This window comes from Numenius arquata, chromosome 3 (genome assembly GCF_964106895.1).
Source record: "Numenius arquata chromosome 3, bNumArq3.hap1.1, whole genome shotgun sequence".
NCBI classification, from domain to species: Eukaryota; Metazoa; Chordata; class Aves; order Charadriiformes; family Scolopacidae; genus Numenius; species Numenius arquata.
In genome coordinates this window covers 31,080,134-31,099,706 of record NC_133578.1, presented here as the reverse complement: position 1 = coordinate 31,099,706, position 19,573 = coordinate 31,080,134, and the positions used below count along the sequence as shown (strand labels likewise).

At 39.0% G+C, this 19,573-nt stretch overlaps 1 protein-coding gene across 2 annotated transcripts in view; it reads left to right on the top strand.

Annotated features, from left to right (window-relative positions):
* Positions 1 to 19,573, top strand: part of SPATS2L (spermatogenesis associated serine rich 2 like) — a 157,848-nt gene that overhangs the window by 102,724 nt on the left and 35,551 nt on the right. For both annotated transcript variants that reach the window (XM_074144852.1, XM_074144851.1), the window contains one exon: positions 8,742 to 8,803. In XM_074144852.1, the coding sequence (XP_074000953.1) occupies positions 8,765 to 8,803 (39 nt within the window). In that variant the 5' untranslated portion in view covers positions 8,742 to 8,764. The remainder of the gene's footprint in view (positions 1 to 8,741; positions 8,804 to 19,573) is intronic.

Genomic DNA, 19,573 nt, shown 5'->3' with positions numbered 1-19,573 from the left:
GACAGGGAAAGTTAATATGTTTTGTAGTGAGACTTAATGATGCTGTGATTATTGTCTGCCAGACAGTAAAAAAATGGGTGCATATGCATACCTTACATACCTTGGCTCACATATTGTCACAAGACAACTTAGTGAAAGTAGCTTTTCTGGGTATGTGTATCGGCCTACGTATACACATATGAGCAGTTACAGAATATCTACTTTATATGGGTAACTGTCAGTTGCAACATGGATAAGTTGCTCTACTCAGGAGCAACATATGTGTCCCCTTCTGTGTCCTGATTCTTCATGTCGATAATTAATTTGCTCTAATTAATGTAGAGCTGGCCTTTTGTCAGGGGTGTGACTCAGGTGTCTCGTATGGCAGAGTTCTTGGTTGTTTCATTACAAATATGGTAAGAGCAGGGATCGCATTTTGCAATGGGAAAATGCAAGGAGGTGGCAGAAATGGCTTTAGAATTCAGCCTGAAACAGTAAAAAGAAAATGATTTCTAATGTTTGGTATTCTTAAGCACACTAGGCTAAACTTCTTGAACAAATGGCTCATAAGTGTAAGAAAAGATCAGCAAAATGTTATCACTTACTACTTTTTTATCATTATTGCAAATGCAGGCATATATTCTGCAGCTGTCTAGGTTTGGCTGTTCTCCTGAATTTTCTGCTCTTGTGAGCCAGAGGCTATGAGAATCACTTTGATGTATTTCACTGCAGTGTAATGCCACTTACACTGTATTTAAGCTTGAACAGTATTTGCTGTGTAAAGGCTGTTTCTGAAGGCACCAAAATCTATACTTAGGGGGGTTTTGTGGTGGTGTTTTTGTTTTTTTTTAAAATTGGTCTCCATTGCTCAGATGCAAGATGGTGTTAATGACCTAAATATAAGCAACTAGATTGGTTCCTTTTCAGCCCAAGGTATATTCCACAAAGTTAGCAGGTTCTTGTGCTTACACATCTCTGGCATGGTAACTCTGGTGGTAACTGTCAGAGACATGGTGTCAGTCACTTGGCACAAATGAACATCAGCTAGTACAGTGACACTCACTGATCTTCTGTGGAAGCCACACTGAAACTTGTGTTAAAGAGCAGCTTAGTTTGGATAGGACAGAGCCAGCCCTCAAAGACTGTACAGCAAGAGGGTTTGCAAGCAGCCTTTGCGGTAGTAACAAGGGTGTGTTGTTGTCTGTGGACCAATGATAGGAAATACAGCCTGAATCTTTTGTGATGTTCATATCAGAAGATATGGTCATATCACTGAATACTTGTAAACTGTTTGGATGAAATATTAATGGAGTTTGGGGAAGATGCCAGTCAAGTAGCTTTCTTGCCCTCTCTCAAACTAACCTTGATAAGGGCTGGAACGTTCCTCTGCAGGACTCTCTTACAGTGGGGACTGCAGCATCAGGTGCATAGAGGACCTGAGGATCCATCACACACCACATTGCGCTCTTTCCTGCATGAAAGCACAGATGCCTGTGGAGCCCACACATGTAGGCCCTGGCTACAAAGCCCCTGGCTTTGCTCATGCACTGGAACTGGGAGAGGGAAGTGAGCTAGCTAACAGGAGAGGGGAAGTAAAGGCAATCCCTGGGTTATATTCCTGCTTGGGAATAGGAGAGCACAACAAGATCAAAGAGCAATGTGGTATATCAGAATGAGGTACAAGACTTACTGATGCCTAACCATTTTGTTGTGACACTGATTGGTCATCACAGTGTTGCTGTGATACCTGCTTAGAACCATTCCTGCTCTTGGCAGAAATCTGAGGATAGGAGACAGTATTCAAAGGACACTGACCCTGGTGCTAAGGACTGCCCTTCCTCTCATATCCCGGTCTCGCCTCTTTATAGAAGATATGTTGACAGTCTCTCAGGTTTGAATTTTATAGTGTTAAATAACATAACTGAGGTCCTGATGCACCATTGCATATTTTCCAAACTTTTATGCTTTACTATTTTCAAGCAAACAGTCTACAAGGCTGTATTATCTCTGAGAGATCTGCTTCTTCTTTCTCAGATTGTAATGTCAGTCATTTCAGAAATCCTTATGGAGGAGTTGATAAGCGATGGGGGAGCATAAGCCTCTTTTCTGTAGGAATCCAGACCTACATGTGGAATCAGTGACCTGTTTTATTTCCTGCATCCTGTTTCCGGCTCTGCAGCCAGTAGGTCTCAAGCAGAGTGTGGTGGCCATCAGGGAATCAGACTGTTATAGCTGTGCAGAAGGGAGAATGCAGAGGCAACTGCTGTGTTCTGTGGTTGAGACAAGCATGACCAGGGGACAGTAGTGGAACTAGGCTTTGCAAACAGAGAATATTCTGCAATGTGTGTGCACTCACGTATGTAAGTTTTTATGTATGTATTTAAAGAAAAGGATACTAAAGGCCTCAGATATCATCACACTTCCCAGAGGTACTTAACCAGCCTCAAGTGACTAATCTCGAACTTCTGGAAACCAAGAAATACAAAATGATGGTGTGTACCATTTCTGGATACAATCTGTAGAAAGGCATAAACAGCAGGTCTGTATTGATTACAGTTTACGTTGTTTTTACTAAGTGTGTGCATTTCTAATGACAGAGAAGGCTAAAAGGACAGCTAGGAAGACACTTGTTAATATGTCCTAGATGCTCTTGACGCTGGTTATGTTTATGCATTTATTTTTTAGTTATTATATTTATCTTTAGACTCTAGACTACAGTAAATCATACCTTTTGCTAATCTCAAGATAGTGAAGAGTCTAAATCTCATGCTACCACTAGTAGTTTTGCAACCACAGTGGCAGGGCTTTGTGCACAACTGAAGACACTCATTTTTGTAACTAACAATTATATGCACACTAATGTGTGGCCTTTGACCTAATAAGGTAATTTTTTTCTTCTGCTATTTAAATAAAATCTGAGTGAAATCAAGAAGAATTCCTTTCTGAAATACTTGAATTTTGGAATTGCACTCTTGAAGTTTTGTCAGTCTTTCTGATACAAAAATCTTAACTTAAAACCATATTGGAAAAGGTGTGTTCATCCCAGCCTTCATCTGCAAGTCTCTGGTAGCTTCTCTTTATAATAAAAGTCAGTCAAATGTGGAATGGAGGCCATGTGTCTCCGATTCTGCTGGTTTTGTCTTTACATAGGGCATGTGGAAGTCTGTAGGCAAGACAGTGTAATATAATACACATGGATAGATAGGAATCTCATTTGAAAATGAGATGTAATTCTGTAGAGGAAGTAGAAGCGCAGAAGATGAAATCATACTGCAGGCTGCTACATTCTCATTAGATGCTTAGCATATACATGCATTATTTTAAGTTGGCTCTAAAATTGTTATTGCTTTGTTCCATCCGTACCTTTTTGGAGCTGGGGGATTTTGACTGGACTATTTGGAAATGGGTATATGATCCTTAATTAAAAATAAAAAAATGCACAATCTAGCAGTGATCTACTTTATGAACATATTTGGGTGACAAAATTGTAAACTCCAGTTCCTCTGTTAACAGTGAAAGCTTACTCAGTGACTGTGTATAGTCTTTGCTTAGTAGGACTGATAACAAGTTTATAAGTGGTAGGTTCATGTATCTATCTATCTCCTGTCTTGTGTTGCTGCACTGTCACGCAAAGTGTCTGTAGCCATGGGGTCGCCTGACTTGTAAAAGGGAAAAAGAGGGCAGCACAAAAGAATCTGGCAGAGGGCTTTTTGGGGGTGCTGTGTGAAACTTTGGAAAGGTTAGGCACAGAACATTTGAAAGAAATTAGCACAGTGAAAAGAAGGATTGGATTAGCACAAGGTGCAGCAAATGACTGCAGAAGCACATAGGAATTTGAGAAGTATTGGCAAGGGTCAAGTCAGTTAGACCTTGGATTCCTGTTGTTCTGTGGCCAGGGAGAGCATTATAAAAGGAAAATGTTGCAGTGGGCAGGTGAGGAAATGTGTCATTTTTGGGGTGTAAGAGTCTATTCATCCATTAACCTACAGACGTGGAACTCTTCTAACACTGGATTGTCCTGTGCTTTTTCTTGGGGAATTTTCTGTTCCCCATTGTCAAGGATAAGTTGTATCTCCGGATGTCAGAAATGGTGGAACAGATGTCACACAAATCTCCTCCACTCTGATAGAGCTTACTACCAGGGTATTTTCACAAACCACATAGTTCTGGCAATGTTTACACTCATAAACTCCTTTCCCCCTCTGTGTATTTGCAAGGAGATTCTTTTTCATTTTGTTGGAGGGGAGCATGTTTCTTCTTCTTCTGATATTGTTTCTAAGTCTGAAATATAAGTGTGCCAGGTAGTAATTGCCAGGCTTTACAGTAGGGGCAGGGCACAGACTTGGTCTCATGATTCTCTGATGCTTCAAATGTGACCAATCCCACCCATGTGAAGTGTTGTGGGAAATGGAGTGTTTGTTAGCTTTACCCCAAGGTGTGTCTAGCTGGAAGGTGTCCGTGAGCCGAACACCTCCAAAGGTGGTACTAGTGGAAGGGTGGCAGGTGTTCTTCAGAGGTTGAATACAGCAGCCGTAGGATTTCAGAGCTGCTTGAAGACAGAAAGGAAACTTCTATACAGGCTGGGCAAGCAGCCACATATTTAAGGCTGTGACAGGTGACCTCTAGCATATTTTGCTGCAGTGGTTAAAGACTGTCTGCCCTGCTGGACATTACTGCTTGCAGTAAGGTCAGCAGGACAGAGCACACGACAGCACCTTAGCTGCCTCAGTTCAGTTTCATGTTAGCTTAAACTTGTGTAGAGTAATAGGAATTGCTTCATTTGGTAGGGGAGAGAAGTAAGGCTCTGCCAGACCTAATCCGGTCTTCTCGCCAACATTCCCTTGAAGTGCCTCTACTGCATTTTTTCTTTTTGTTGTATTGAAATGCTTTATTTTACAAGGCAAGTAAAATGTCTCATTTGGATGTGCGTAATAGGTATAGAAATAACACCCTTTCATCAGTATTTGAGGTCAGGATGTATCAAGCAACTGAAAGTAATTGCCTATTCCAGGTAACTGATTTGGAAATTGGTATCAGAAATTAATGACCCATAACAGATTCTGTAGTATTTTTTTCTTTCATTCCTTTTTCATGGAAGTCCTGTTGGTATAACATATAGTGACATTTCAAGAGCACAAATATAAGCAAGGGGTGTGAAGAAATATGAAGCGTGAAAGCTGACATTCAGCTGAGCACTTCTCGTATACAGTATGTTTTGTGCATTATAAATTTAGTGCTTGTGTTAACTTAATCTTAGCCACTGCAGAAAATCTTCTGTGAAAGGTCTTTCTCCAAATGTGGGGGGGTTTTGTACGCATGTATGTTAGTGTCATGCAAAGCACTGTTCTTCCCTGGCTTTAGGGTTCAGTTGAGGGCCACATTCTGATGTTCCACAGCTCAGGCAAAAAGCTTCTCTGAAGAGTTCAGGATGAGAATGTAGCAGCTCAAATTTAGATCCAAGCCTGGAGCTAAATCTTCTAAACTTCAGTGGGACTACTTTATTCATAAAATTATTCACATGCTAAATCTTTTGTCACAGGATTAGAAAGGCAGTAATTGTTCAATACAGAGATTAAAGTATCATCAGAGGAAAAATCCCAATTAATTCAATAAATCAGTTTATGCTACAATGAGAAATTTAAATTGATTAGCTATTAAGTATAGCCATAAATGATATTTGTAAAAATTAGTGCAATGTTAACATTTTCCTTTTAATGTATCATTTGTATTTCATGTGACAAGCAGTGCTGGACTGAGTTATATAAATGAGCAAGTGTTTTATGCAGGTTATTTCATTATATGTCCTTGAAGAAGGTGAATGAAAAATAGCTCCAACTCAGTTGTAGCATCTTAAATTTGACAGCTTTAATATGCATATTAAGCAAGAGTCTGAAGTGTTAGAGGAATGAGTGCACTTGTAAAAGCTGGTGTCCTCTTAGTTTTTGATCTTAAAAGCAAAAAAAAAAAAAAAAAGAGGAACAAAGAGAGAAACTGAGGGTATGTTTTGTGTGGGTTGCCAAGTTGTCTTGAAACAGCTTGCAGTTGCAAGCTAGCTGAATCAGCACCACATTTATCTGTGGAAGACTATAATCACAGTAACACCTGGAGCGCACAGCAAAGAAGAGACAAGTCAAATATGGCAAGCTGTTGTATGAAGTTTTTATGACTAGTCTGAACTGAGTCAGAACATTGCTACAAAGACTAAATTTGTCTAAGTGCTGTGATAGGATTTAATCAGCAAATCGAATTTGAATTTGAAGAATTATTTAGCTACTATCTTTGAAGCAATTTAACTTGAGACGTGCAGGGCTTTCACAAAATACAATTATTGGGATTAATTTGCTTCATAGAAGATGCATTTTTAAAATGTACGTTTTTAGTACAAAATCAGTAAAATTTGTGCTGCAAAGCAGAACCTGAAGTTTTCAGGTGACAAAGATATTTTCCTATTATTTATTGTTTTGTATAGATTAATAGACTTTTAAGGCCAGAAGGGTTTATTAGCTATAATTCTTATTGTATTTGTTTCTGTGCTGTGTGTTGGTTCCTCAAGAACAGTTTTTTCCTTTTTTTTTTTTTGTTAATGTTTTTATAAGGTGTTGGATCAGATTAAATGTATTTAATTGGCATGCCAGAGGGCAGGCATGCATCAGTTGTCTGTGACATTAAAACAGCTGCTAGATATTATGGGCGAACTAGTCAAATAACTATTCCTTAACATCTGATTAGCTATTAAACAGAGAATAATATCAGTCCGGCACGGTTTTGTTGTCACTAGGTAAAAGGTATGCTTTTCTGAAAAGGGGAGATGAAGACTTAGAGTAAATTTAGAGCTAAGTTTTACAGTCTGCATGGGAAATCTGATGACCTATATCTCATATTCTGTGCTTATTTGAGATGAGAAATAGCTGACAGCAAAAGACAAGAAGTACATAAAAAAAAAAGTTATATAGGGACTACAATCATTTCTCAACACTTTCATTTAGTTGTTGGAACACACTAAATATTGGAAATGGAATTGCCTCAAGCTCATATTCTGTATGACCTTCCTGCCTGCTCTGTCCAGACATTTTATAATTCTGCTTGTAGCCATTGGGTGGGTTTGACAAACTAATTTGACCTCTTTCATCGTTGATTTAAGGGCGGGTGGGAAAACCTTCTGATCTGAGACACCAGCAGACAGTAAGGCATTCAGAGTGACAGAGTGGCCGAGTTGCCAGTCAGAAGTCTTATCACACATAGTGAGACTCCAGCTCAGTGTCTTGGAAAAGCGGTTGAGCCACTGACTAAAGACAGATATAAGGTATGTGACTTTTAATAGCGAGTATCTGTTTATGATATAGTAAAATAGAGATGGCAGGAGGAACCTTACTCATTTCAAGCATACTTTTTTTTTTAATAACAGGCAATGGAAAGGGTTACTTTTTTCCTCTGGCACTTATTTTTGAGGGTTTCCATAACTCAATGTCTGTTCTTTATCAGACCAAAACTCAAAAACTCATTCCTTTTTCTTCATCCTATCATCTTTTACCCATTTACCACAAACAAAGTCATGTTGTTTTTGAAAATGTATTTCCTTGAATATCATCTCTTTAATTAGAAAACAGATGCATACAAAAGTTAATAAGATTTAAGTGCTATCAGTGGATATTGTAAAGGCAGCACTTAGTTTCTGGACTTTGAACTCTACTGAAGTGCTGTGTTTCAAAGCAGGAGTTAAGGGAGGATTGTTTAAGTGCATTAAAAGAGATTTAGAAGAATTACAGGAACTCTAATATCAGTCCACAGAGTAAAGAGCTCAAATGGGGGAAAGGAGAAAGTGTTTCAACTTTAAAAACTTGGAAAGAACTAATATTTCATTCTCATTTATGTACATCTGTACCTTCCTTTCAACGTAAAATAGAGTTAAATTTGGTTACTAAACCAAGCTTTTATTCCTTTTTGATTTAGTGTTTGCTATAATTCTTTGTGTGTGACTTAATTTTAAAATGCAAAGATTCAAGCCTGTTCTTTACTGATCTAAAGTGGTTGGTTTTGATGGAAGCAGGATTAGGCAACTGGACTCCCTTTCCTGTATTAATTCTTCATCATGTGGTACAGTGTTTCTCACTTACCCAGCCACATAACTGGAAATAGAAAGCATATTGCAGAGTTTCTTAATCACATGCAAATTCCATTCATGTGCCCAAGTTTTCAGAGCAGACTTGGAGATTTAACTACACAGACCCTGTTAGTTTCAATAGGAGCTGTGTGGCTAAATCCTCTGAATTAGTTCTGAAAAAAACCCAAACAGCCATGCAGCACTTGTCCGCCTAACCTCCTGGCACGTTTAGCTGCTTTTTAAGATGGGATCTTCAGACAAATTTTCTGGAAAAAATTGAGGTTGCTGGTGAATGAGAAAACAGGAGCTGTTGAGTTCGTCTAAGGTATTCCTCCTCTTAAAAGTTTCAAAGGTATCAATAATGAATAGGGTCCAAGAGACATGGCTGGGAGAAACATGATACCCCTTGTATCCAGATTTGTAACCATGAGGCATTTAAAAAATATTTTTGCAGAACTAACTGGGAAAAGTATGAAATTTGGACTAGCTTTGCTTTTTGGCAAGATTGAGCACTGCTGTGCAGGACATTCAGTGTTCTCATGTTTCTCTAATTGTGTTTCCTTACCTGTCAAAGCTACACCTATAAAGACTAATGCTTATAAGTTGGGATTAAAACCTCCAAGTAAATCTTTTTTTTTTTTTTTTTTTTTTCCTTTCACAGACAATATTCTCACCTGAAGAGAGATGGCAGAAATCAATTCTTCTGTAAATATCAAGGAAAAGGTAGGTTCAAGTAATAGTACAATGCAAACCAAAATGATATTTGCATACATATTTCATCCCTGCTCCTTCAAACACTGTTCACATACTTAACTTTAATATGCATTGACTCTGTGCATCAAGTTAAGTACACAGGCAGATATTGATAGGATTAGTATATTAATGTTGGTAAGAAACATTTTTGCTTTTCTACAAAGAGGCAATGTTTTGTCAGATAAACTTCCCTTATTCCTTTGTGATTCCTGTGCATGCTAACGCTGTGGAAAATAGGACTTTGTGATGGTTACTGCTGTACAAAATACAACCTTTGAAGAAACCCACCCTTTAGAAAATAATTTTTATGACCTAAAGTGTCATACCTGTAATACTTAAAGGCAATTCCTAAAATTACAGGGCCTGAAAAGAGCAGAATTTTTTTCCAATGTAAGTACCTCCGCTTTAAAGTGCGTTATATGTGCTTGAGTATGTCCTCTCCATATCCTGGCTGGTGCTAGAGCCTCACCACCCATTCAGAAGCAGTATAACGTGACAGGGTTGTATTTTAAAAGCCAAGATTTTGAGAATTCTCCTGAATCATTCTCTTTTAAAAAATCAGGTTTTGTTCTATTTCATGTTGGGAAAGAGAGATGGAGCTTTGCATTTAGGAAGTTCAGAAAAGGCTAGTAGGTTCCTTGATTTACAGCTTTTTTAAGCCCAATGTGGCACTCTGATACAGACTTCAAGGCAGTGTGATAAATGTTAAAGGCTAGAATCCAATTTTGTCAGTGAGTCCAAGTTTGTCCAGGTATTAGTGAAAAGTTTATTAGGCCTATTCACTTCATGAAAGGTGTACAAGCAGAAAGGATCAAGCCTGATTAAGTATCAAGGAAATACAGAACAGTGAGGACAATGTGAAACTGAAAAATATAGGCATCTTCCAGTGTATCATAAGACCTGCCTGTGACACATTACACATCCTGCAGGGCAGCAGGCATATGAAATGTTCTCTTCTCTCTAAGCCTGTCAATGGAAAGGAAAAGAGTAAAAACTTGTGTATAATTCCTTGGACTAGCTCTCTTCCTGAGCTGATGGAAAAAATTATTCCGCAGAAAAAGATTTACCTAACTTTAGTTTTGCAATTCAGAACTTAAGTTTTACAATTAAGTGGGCTGATAACAAGGAAAAAATCATTCAGCGTGAGGAATGTGGCTTTCCAATCCAGAAAAGTCCCAAGAAGTGATAGAGAATTTAGATGTAATATGCCACAGTATGACAGACAAAAGAAATTGCCTTGAACTAGAGGTCAGATTTTTAGATTTTAACTTGCTGTTTTCCTTCTGACTTCACAAATAATGAACTTTTTGGTCAAGTAATGTATTTTTCAAAACTGATCATGACTTAGTAGTTAATGGCTTAGACATTGCCTTTCGTTTATAAAGACTTGATGAATCATGACAACTACTGAGCTTGAGACTAGGTTTCCTCAAGTTTCAAATTGCTAATGATGTTTCCTGAAAGAACAAACTGTTACCTGCCCACCAATACGTGAATGAAGCTGCTGAGGAAACAGCATAGCAAGTGATGATTTATACTAAGTAGTTCAGGTGGGAATAAGTTCCTGTTCAGACTGTTGTGTCCATCTTTCACTCCTTATTCACTTTCTTTGCTTTCAAAAGGATACAGAACCTTTTTGCTTTATATCCCCTGATGTGGAACAATTCCTTACCTGATGCACTTACCCGATTCCTTACCAGGTGCTTACTTTTTGAGTAGTTTTTCATCATATTCAGTTACCTCCTGAATCACTCATTGTGCTTGAGGATTTGCATGTCGACATAAATCTCGGTGATGAGTATCTACCGTAGTCCTTAATAACAGCACAGGGTTTAAATATTGAGTAGCCTGATGGATTTTGCAATAGAAAGTAATGTCTTCAAATCTTATCCCCTAGTGCCAGAGTTCTGAAAGGTAAATTACAGTAACTCTCAAAATGCAACTCAGTAAATCAGTTGAAGTTCTGCATATTTGCTGTGTAGCTTGGATTTTTTATTAATATATTCAATTTTTCAAGTGCAGGATTTTGCAAATCATCTGTCTTTGCTGGTTTAAGAATGGAGAACTGCAACGGGACTTTTATTCACCCTAGATATCTGCTATTCCAAATCTAATATCTGCTGCGAGTATCTAAAATCAAATGTTTATGAACATATACATTTTAAGGCAGGAAAATAATTGGATCAATACCCTCTGTAATCAGTAGTTCCTCTCTATTCTGTATCTTCTGTCAATATTTAGTGCCACTAAGTCCCTATGCCAAAGTGAAAACCTCTGTTAACAGCAATTAACATTTTATTGTGAAATCGCTGGGTTTTATTCTGGAAAATATAGACTAATAACCCACTGAAAAAATGCTTAGTGACTGAACAGCATAAACCTCATGAACTCTACATACATCAGCTGAGGACCTAGCCTGTTCAGTTTGCCATTTCACGTGGACAAGTCTGCTTTGTTTTAAAATGAGATTGCCATGGCATAGAACCTCCATTTGATACCTCGTATTTGGTTTACAGTATGGTGGCTTTTTCTGCCGGCAGCAAACTGAGTAACTCCAAACAACTTTAGAATGCACTAGAAATATGAGGAAAGGGTTCAACAGATGTGACCTGCTGAGCTGGCTTTAATTATATTTGCACATAGCCTACTAAATATAAGGACTTCATTTACACATTTGAAAAGCAGACATATTTAGTGTCCTCGTAAGAGAGTCTGAACCAGATCCCTTTCTCACTTAGAAAACTTGCAGAGCAAGACATGGTCATGCCATGCAACATTGAAGCAGTGAGTTTAATTTTTACTTTTATCCACCTTTTTTGGGGGAGGATTTCTGGGAAACTAAATCAAGATTTATAAATTTTATTACTTTTGCTGAGCTCCACAAATCTATTGCCATCAACACAAATATAAGCAGGCCGTGTTAAAGAGAACACAATAGAATACAGTTCCTTCCCAGTTCTTTCTCCTTCTACCTCGGTGATTCGATCCAGCTAAGACTTGAATGAAACCACAAGAACTGTAGACCTGGACACCAATACTTATTCTTGTAAGTGTCTGCAAAAGTAGAACGCAAGTCTTTCCTTAAATTTAGCATTGTTTCTCTGTGTCAAAAATGTAGTACAGAGCCTATGAAGTTTTGGTGTTATGTTTGGTTTGTGTGTTGTTTTTGTGTGTGTTTGTTTTGGTTTTGTTGTTGTTTTTTTTTTTTTAAATGGTAGCCTTTCCACGTGTTCTCTCCCTGATCAGCTTCTAGTTAATCAATGAAATAAGACTACTGCCACTGTTCTAAAGGTGATGTGAGGCTGAGGCAGAGATTTTGGGCGTTACGCTTGTGCACGGGCTCTGTAAGACCCTACCCCTAACTTGAGTCATAAGAGAATGCTACTGTAGTGCTGCTACTTGTATAATTCATTCTTGGCATTTCAGCTGAAATAGTTCATAAAATCCATAGGTTAAACATTCTATTTTACACCTTTTCTTTTATTTTTTTTCACCCTGAGAGATATACATAAAGATTGGCTTGTGATGTTGGGAAGGCTAATGGAAGTTTCCATAGCTGGCAGAGGCTCCTGCAGCTGTGATGGTCTTGTGGGAAGCCAGGATTGTTCTGATTACCATATTTTCATGCATATAACCCACAGATTTTTCTGGAATAACAAAAGCTCAGCATTTCAGCAGCCTCAAGGGTTGTTAGATGCCTGCATAGCTAGTGCAAGAGATTTACCATCAGGATCTTTCTCAGAATAATTCCCTCTGCCCTGATCCCTCCTATAGTCTTCCTTCACTGTGCCACTCTCCTCTTTCCTCTGATTATACTCATCTCTGTGCCTGAAAATGCAGTATAACTGAGGACTTGTTTTCTATCAGGATTTTCAGAGACTCAGTTATACATAGTTCAGATTATATGCACACAAATTCACTGGATTAAGGGATAAAATGGGCCAAACTCATTGGCTTAAATCCAAAACAATTCCATAAAATTAATGTATTCAAGCATTAACCTAGTACATCACCAGAAGAGGTACTGAGATTCTGAATGACAAGGCCTCCAAAGAAGCAGCATTTGGAGTGAAGAATAAAAGCGATGTATTGTCTTCTGCAACAATTAGACCCTCTTAGTTTAACAAGAGGAGAGTGAATGTCAGGCACTCCCCAGAGTAGCCATTCAGCTCTGGCACATGATTTTGGTTTTGATCCAAAGAAATACCAGGGATTGTTCAAACCTCAGGACTTGCTGTTGGACCTATCTTTCTTTTTTAAATTTATTTATTTATTTTTATTCTATGTCTAAACATAATTGAACAAGTGAGATTTGGTGTCAACTGGAGTTAGCAAAATACTTATTCAGATGAAAATTACGGAATCACGGAATTGTCAGAGTTGGAAGGGACCTCTAGAGATCATCTAGTCCAACTCCCCTGCTAAAGCAGGATTGCCTAGAGCACATTACTCAGGACTGCATCCAGGCGGGTCTTCAAAATCTCCAGAGAAGGGGACTCCACAACCTCCCTGGGCAGCCTGTTCCAGTGCTCTGTCACCCTCACCGTAAAGAAGTTTCTCCTCATATTTAAATGGAACTTCCTATGTCCCAGCTTGTGCCCGTTGTCCCTCGCCAATTCTCCTTGTGGGATTCTGTTAGGAGTGAAGTTTTGCTGAAGTTCTTCTGAAAGGCTTGCTTTTTCATTTGTCGTTTCAAGTGTCAGAGCTGTAGGAGCAGATGGGCAAGTTTGTTCCATAAACTACAAGAAGGAATTTTTTTTCAGATGTGGTTTGGGGGGTTTCACAGTTTTGTTTACATTACACCATAACAGTGGTTTTCATAAGTGATAGTCAGCATGCAATGAAAGAGTAGGATTCATAATGGAAGGAATGGAAGTAGTATATAAATTTAAAATCATACAGTATAAAAGCAGGTGTTTCCAATCTATGATTTCACTAGGTCTCCTTAAAGTTGACCTTTGCAGCTGTTCCTTGCCTGTGTGTTGAAGTAGATGAACTTAGTCCAAAGACCAGCAAAGTTGCATCAGAATGCACTTGTGTCACTTGATGAGCCATTTAACTTGGGTTAAGGATATCGTAGATTTATGTCTCTAAATAGTGCTGTCATTATTCAAGCAGAACAGTTCTTACTGAGCCAGACTTTTTAATATGTTCTTTCAGAATTCCTGAAATGCCTTGTTTTTCCACTTCATTAGTTTAAAAATTTGAGGGACAGGGGCAACATAATAAATCCATGATGATTGCATAAAGTAGTTTAGTGCAGCAAGTATAATTTGTTTTGTGCTTATTGGTGATACATGATCTGAAGGTATCAGTGTGATAAACAGGTCATTTAGTGGAAAGAGAGGTGCAGACCTGATCAAAGCTGTTATTTAGCGTGAAGGGAATGTTAACAGCTCTTGTTCAGTGTGTCGTGATGAACTTGTTTTTTAAAGTTTATGGAAGGAAGTCTCCAACATAGGAAATAGGCTCTTAATGCAGCAAAGTCAAATTGTATTTATGAAATATGTTTGTGTAGGAGTTTTCAAAACCTTAAGAAATTCTGCCACGAAGTTCTTTTAAAATGCATTTTCCTGCTTAATGTAGCCAGGACATCTGCTAATGATAAATTCCTAGATTATAGAAACCAGCAGAGTTCTGCAGACAGCCCTCATTCCCCTTTCCTCTTGCAGGATTTGGGTTAACCTCAACTGGAGGTGTAATCTCATTGGACATGGCCTACGCTGCTACTTGTCTTCAGGTGCAGTGGGTATATATGGTGTGTATGTGTACATAAAGATTTGTTACTGACATGCAGTAAAAATAAAATGGGAAAAATTCTATGTATCTGTTGATAACCATGCTTCTAAATTAATTTACCTCCTAACTTCGAGATCTTAATGTTGACCTTAATGTTCAGTACAAAGTGCAAGTGCATCTGCAGTGGTGTTCCTAACAAAGTGTAAGTAAGATTATTTCTGAGTAAGTGACAATAATAGTAATGTATTTCAAGGGGATTAGAGCAGCTGTATTCAGGGGTTTCAGAACAGCCATGAGCTTTCAGCAAAGAAGTTTAATTTGTCACTATGTCAGAATTATATAAACAAATTCTCTGAACCCCGGATATGTTACTTATTCACCAGAAACATCCTCTTTGAGATAATGCCAAGGGGGAGCAGATGGAGTAGAGCAGCAAACAGGCAGCAATTGATTTCATGTTGTTACAGTTGCCTGGGAACCATTTGAAACTTGACAGAGAACCTGGAGGACTCAGATGAATACACAGCAATGTCAGCTTGGTTCTGGGTGCAGAGTAGGTAATCTGCTGTCACGGCTTTCAGGCAGGCTGTATTTCTTTTCAAGCTTGATTTATCAGGAAAGTCTCATGAGATGACTGTTCGTGAGGGCTTTGAGAAAGATAGCACAGAAGGTTAGAATTTCAGTGTCCTCCTTTCCTGTGTGCCATGCTCCTCAGAAGTAATCTGTTACTGAATTTATTTATTTATTTAAGGTGAGCCAAAAATCAGCCCCAAGTGAGATTACCTATAGTATAACAGTAATCCTCAGAAAAAATAGTCAAGTATGTCTTGACTTACTTGATCAGACCTTAGGGATTTTATTTTTGGGTAGCCAGTTTATCTGAGGGGACTTGGAACCCTTTCCAGTTTTGATACCACTTCTGGGCAGTCCTCAGCAATTTGTATAAGAGACTGATAAAAGTGGCCTCATGACTGTGGAATTCTGGTCCTGATGAGATGCAACCTGGCTCAAACTGCAGCAATTTTAACAGAGCTTGAGCAAGCATTTCAAGCTAAGTGTGTGCTTAAGACTTGAACTCAGAAAAGTGGTTAAAAGTCTTCTAAACTCGGAACTAACTTTAGCCTTGTCCGAAGAGTAGCTAGGTCCACAGGAATTAAATGCATGCTTGCAAGGTAGGTCTCTGGATCATGGGTTTAAATGGAGGTGGCGGTGGCTTCTGCCTTCCATGTTCTTGAGCATACACAGTTTTGAATGTCACAGCTTTATATTTTAGATCTGTGATTGCTTTAAAGTAGCTTTTGTAAGCTGAAATTCTGAGCGAGTCATCTTAATAGCAAAGAAAGAAGCGTGCTTTCTGGTCAGGCTACAGGAGGGAAAGTCCAAGAATTTAATTACTGTCAGTGACAGCCTCTCAACTAATGCGGACATTAACAGCATGGTTATCTGTGGTTCAGAAGGTATGTTACTGAATTCTCTTCGTGTCCTGGAATGCTTGTCTAGCATCCAGACGATGACAGTATTTCACTGGGAATCTACACTGGATAAAGACAGGATGATTCACACAATTGTTAAAATAGTTGACTTCCCTGTAGTCTGTCTGGTACTGTTCTTCCTATTATCAGGTTTCAGTGAGTAGGAAAAAACCTGTTTTTTCCTACATACATATAAATAAATCTAATAAAGGAGGCTGCTGTGACTATATTCTTGCAGACTGTTTGGGATTGATGCAGTATCACTGCATGTTAGGGGATTCTTTGGCTCTTGTTTTTTTTTTTTTCATCCTTTAGAATGTTAAATATTTTTTAAATGGAATTTGTTGATGAGAAGTTGTACAATATTGAATTATTCCAGTTCCGTAATCTGTTGCTTACATGTTGAGAAGGTAGATGTTCTTGGTAAGTTTGAGGGCTATAAGTTTAGAGAGATAAAGTTGGAAATTATCTCCTGCCCTGGAATACCTACCTGTCACACCTTTAATAAAAATGAGGTCTATTTAGTTTTCTGGATTTAGAAAGTGACTGACTTCTCTCAGGCAGCTGGAGACTTGTAAGCAGTTGAGATTTACAGCTGTACTGGCAAAAGGACTGGTTTAACATCTGAACTAGCAGGTGAACCAGAGAGGAGCCAGCATATCTGGGCTGCCTAAATCCAGCTCACATCCAGCCCTGTAATATATCTCCCACGTGTCATCTTATATGGGCTGCATCAAGAGAAATGTGGCCAGCAGGTTGCGGGAGGTGCCCCTCTACTCTGTGCTCATGAGACCCCACCTGGAGTACTCTGTCCAGCTTTGGAGTCCTCAACACAGTAAGGACATGGACCTGTTGGAACGGGTCCGGAGGAGGGCCACGAAGATGATCAGAGGGATGGAGCACCTCCCCTATGAAGACAGACTGAGAGAGCTGGGGTTGTTCAGCCTGGAGGAGAGAAGGATCCGGGGAGACCTCATAGCAGCCTATCAATATCTGAAGGGAGCCTACAGGAGAGCCAGAGAGGGACTCTTTGTCAGGAAGTGTAGTGGCAGGACAAGGGGCAATGGTTTTAAATTGGAAGAAAGCAGATTTAGATTAGATATTAGGAGGAAATTCTTTACTGTGAGGGTGGTGAGGCACTGAAACAGGTTGCTCAGGGAAGTTGTGGATGCCCCATCCCTGGAAGTGTTTAAGGCCAGGCTGGATGGGGCTTTGAGCAACCTGCTCTGGTAGGGGGTGTCCCTGTCCATGGCAGTGGGGTTGGAACTCGATGATCTTTAAGGTCCCTTCCAACTCTAACCCTTCTATGATTCTATGATTTGTACAAGCATTCCTGGAGCTTTGCTGTGCCTCTGTTCATCACAGTCTGTGATATGTCTGTTATGACCTTCAGCTGTAGAAGTGCATTAGTGTTAGGCTTATGCTCTCAGGAAGGTTGTCTACTCCTCCCTTTGGCTTTTTCTTTTGTGCTGCTATGTCCCTTTCCAGAAATATATGGGACACGTTTTGCATGTGGACAGAGACCTGAGCTTCAAACATCCTCCCAGATACACTGTCAGGTCACAATTTGAGACTTGTAGCTGTTTGTCAGTAATTTCTGGATGTCCAGAAATTGCTGACTCTTCCACTGCCTGTGTACAGTAGTTCCAGTGTATTCTGGATGAAAACATCAGTCTAGCAGCCCATATATTGGAGACCTGATGTCTGGCACACCGGTCTGTCTTTGAAATTCCAGAAAAAATATGGTAACATTATTCTGTGTTGTTCCTAAAATTTTTTAAGACAAAATATTTTATTTCAGAACAAAACCTTTTGGGATTGCTCCTCTGTTGGAATTCTGGGTTTGTATCTGCTTTTGTTGTTTGTGAACAGAGCAGTATATATATCTTTTTCTTATTATTGATATACCCTACTGGTTGCAAATTTTAGTTTTGATTTATCTTATCCCACATAATTCACTGCAGAAATATTGAAAGCAAAAACACTATCCTGAGTATCAAGGCATACATACACAAGGGAAGCAGATTAAGGAAGTGTAAGCAACTTCTGATTTGGAATTTCCCAAGTCCTGGATACTTTACTTTGCAAGATGGTGTTCTTTTCCTGAGGAATTTTTTCATGAAACTTCTTAACTTTTTGATTTTTCTAAATTGAAAGATAAACAAATGTATATTGTATATTTTGTACAACAGTCAACTAAGGATGTTGTTGGTTTTTGGCAGTAGAACTGTTAATTCGTGTTCCCTAAATCAAATTTTTATATTTTATATATTTTATATAGTCCAACTGAAATTGGACTCTGTCCACAGTGTTGGCCATATGCTTAATTTCTTTTCTCTGTATTGGTAAGTATTCTTGCTAAGATCATCATGTATTTTGGGTTATCTGTACAACTAGAATGTTTGCATAATCTTTTTGTATTTAATCATAGTACTAGTTGGATGAAGCACTGTTTAGCTTTTAATTCTGTTTTTTCTATTAATCAAATTTTTTTTAACAAAGGCCATACAGTGCAAACAGAAAGTCTTCAGTAGATTCTGTAGTCTAAAACAGTCTGCGTGGTCGAGTTCTCGTGTGTCAGTGTTCTCCACCCAGCAGATGTTCTTCTTAATGTCTTTAAGAAGTTTCCAAACTGCAGTGTGTGGCGAGTTGCCTGATCCATCCTGTGGTCTTGGCCTCACTTCATTATTTCCAGATGCTTCTTGAGGTTCCCAGACCTTTCATAGCAAAGGAGGACCTAGAAGCCATATGAAATTCCCATGCTTACATTTAAAGATGGTTAGAATACACTACATACTTCCTTTTACTATTTTTCCTGTAAGCAGTTGCCACAAGGAGATTATGCAATTCTGAGTAGGCAGAGAGATGATCCACATGATTGTGAAAGGGGGGGGGGGGCGCGGTGTGAGAATATGAAGATGTAATCCACATGGTGGAAATGTTTGGCAACTACCAGCTTGAACATAAAATGGACTGCAGCTTGTGGCCTGCTCTATCCTAGTATCTTTGCCAACTTTTATTGTTGTGGAACCAGCTCAGTTCATACTTGTTGCAGCTTTATCAGTAAATAGCACGCCTGTGCCCACAATCAGAAGATGAATGAAACTCCTTTTTCCAGGGCTTTCTCTGCACATCCTGTTGATTTGGGGTGGTTATCACTTGTATGCCTGCAGTTCAGAGAGAGCTATACTTGCTACTTCCCTCCCCGTGCGTACACATCAGCCAAAGAGATAAGTTTCAGCAGACAGAGATTTTCTGGATAGTTTCTGGCAAGCCTCTGCTTCAAGCAGTCCAGTTGGCAGCCTAGCCTGCCTGAACTTCCAACGTGAAGTTACCTGTGTTTACTAGAGACTCCCAAGCAGCTAGCTCTTGGGTTGAGAGGTAGCTTGTGGGCAAGCCGTGCAAACATTAGGGTGCAAATGTTAGACAAATTATTAGATAGGCCTTTGTAGAGGGTCCTTGGGAAGTAGGCAAGCAATATAACTCCACAGCCCACTAAATGGTGGTTATGGCCCGAGTTGTACAAGGC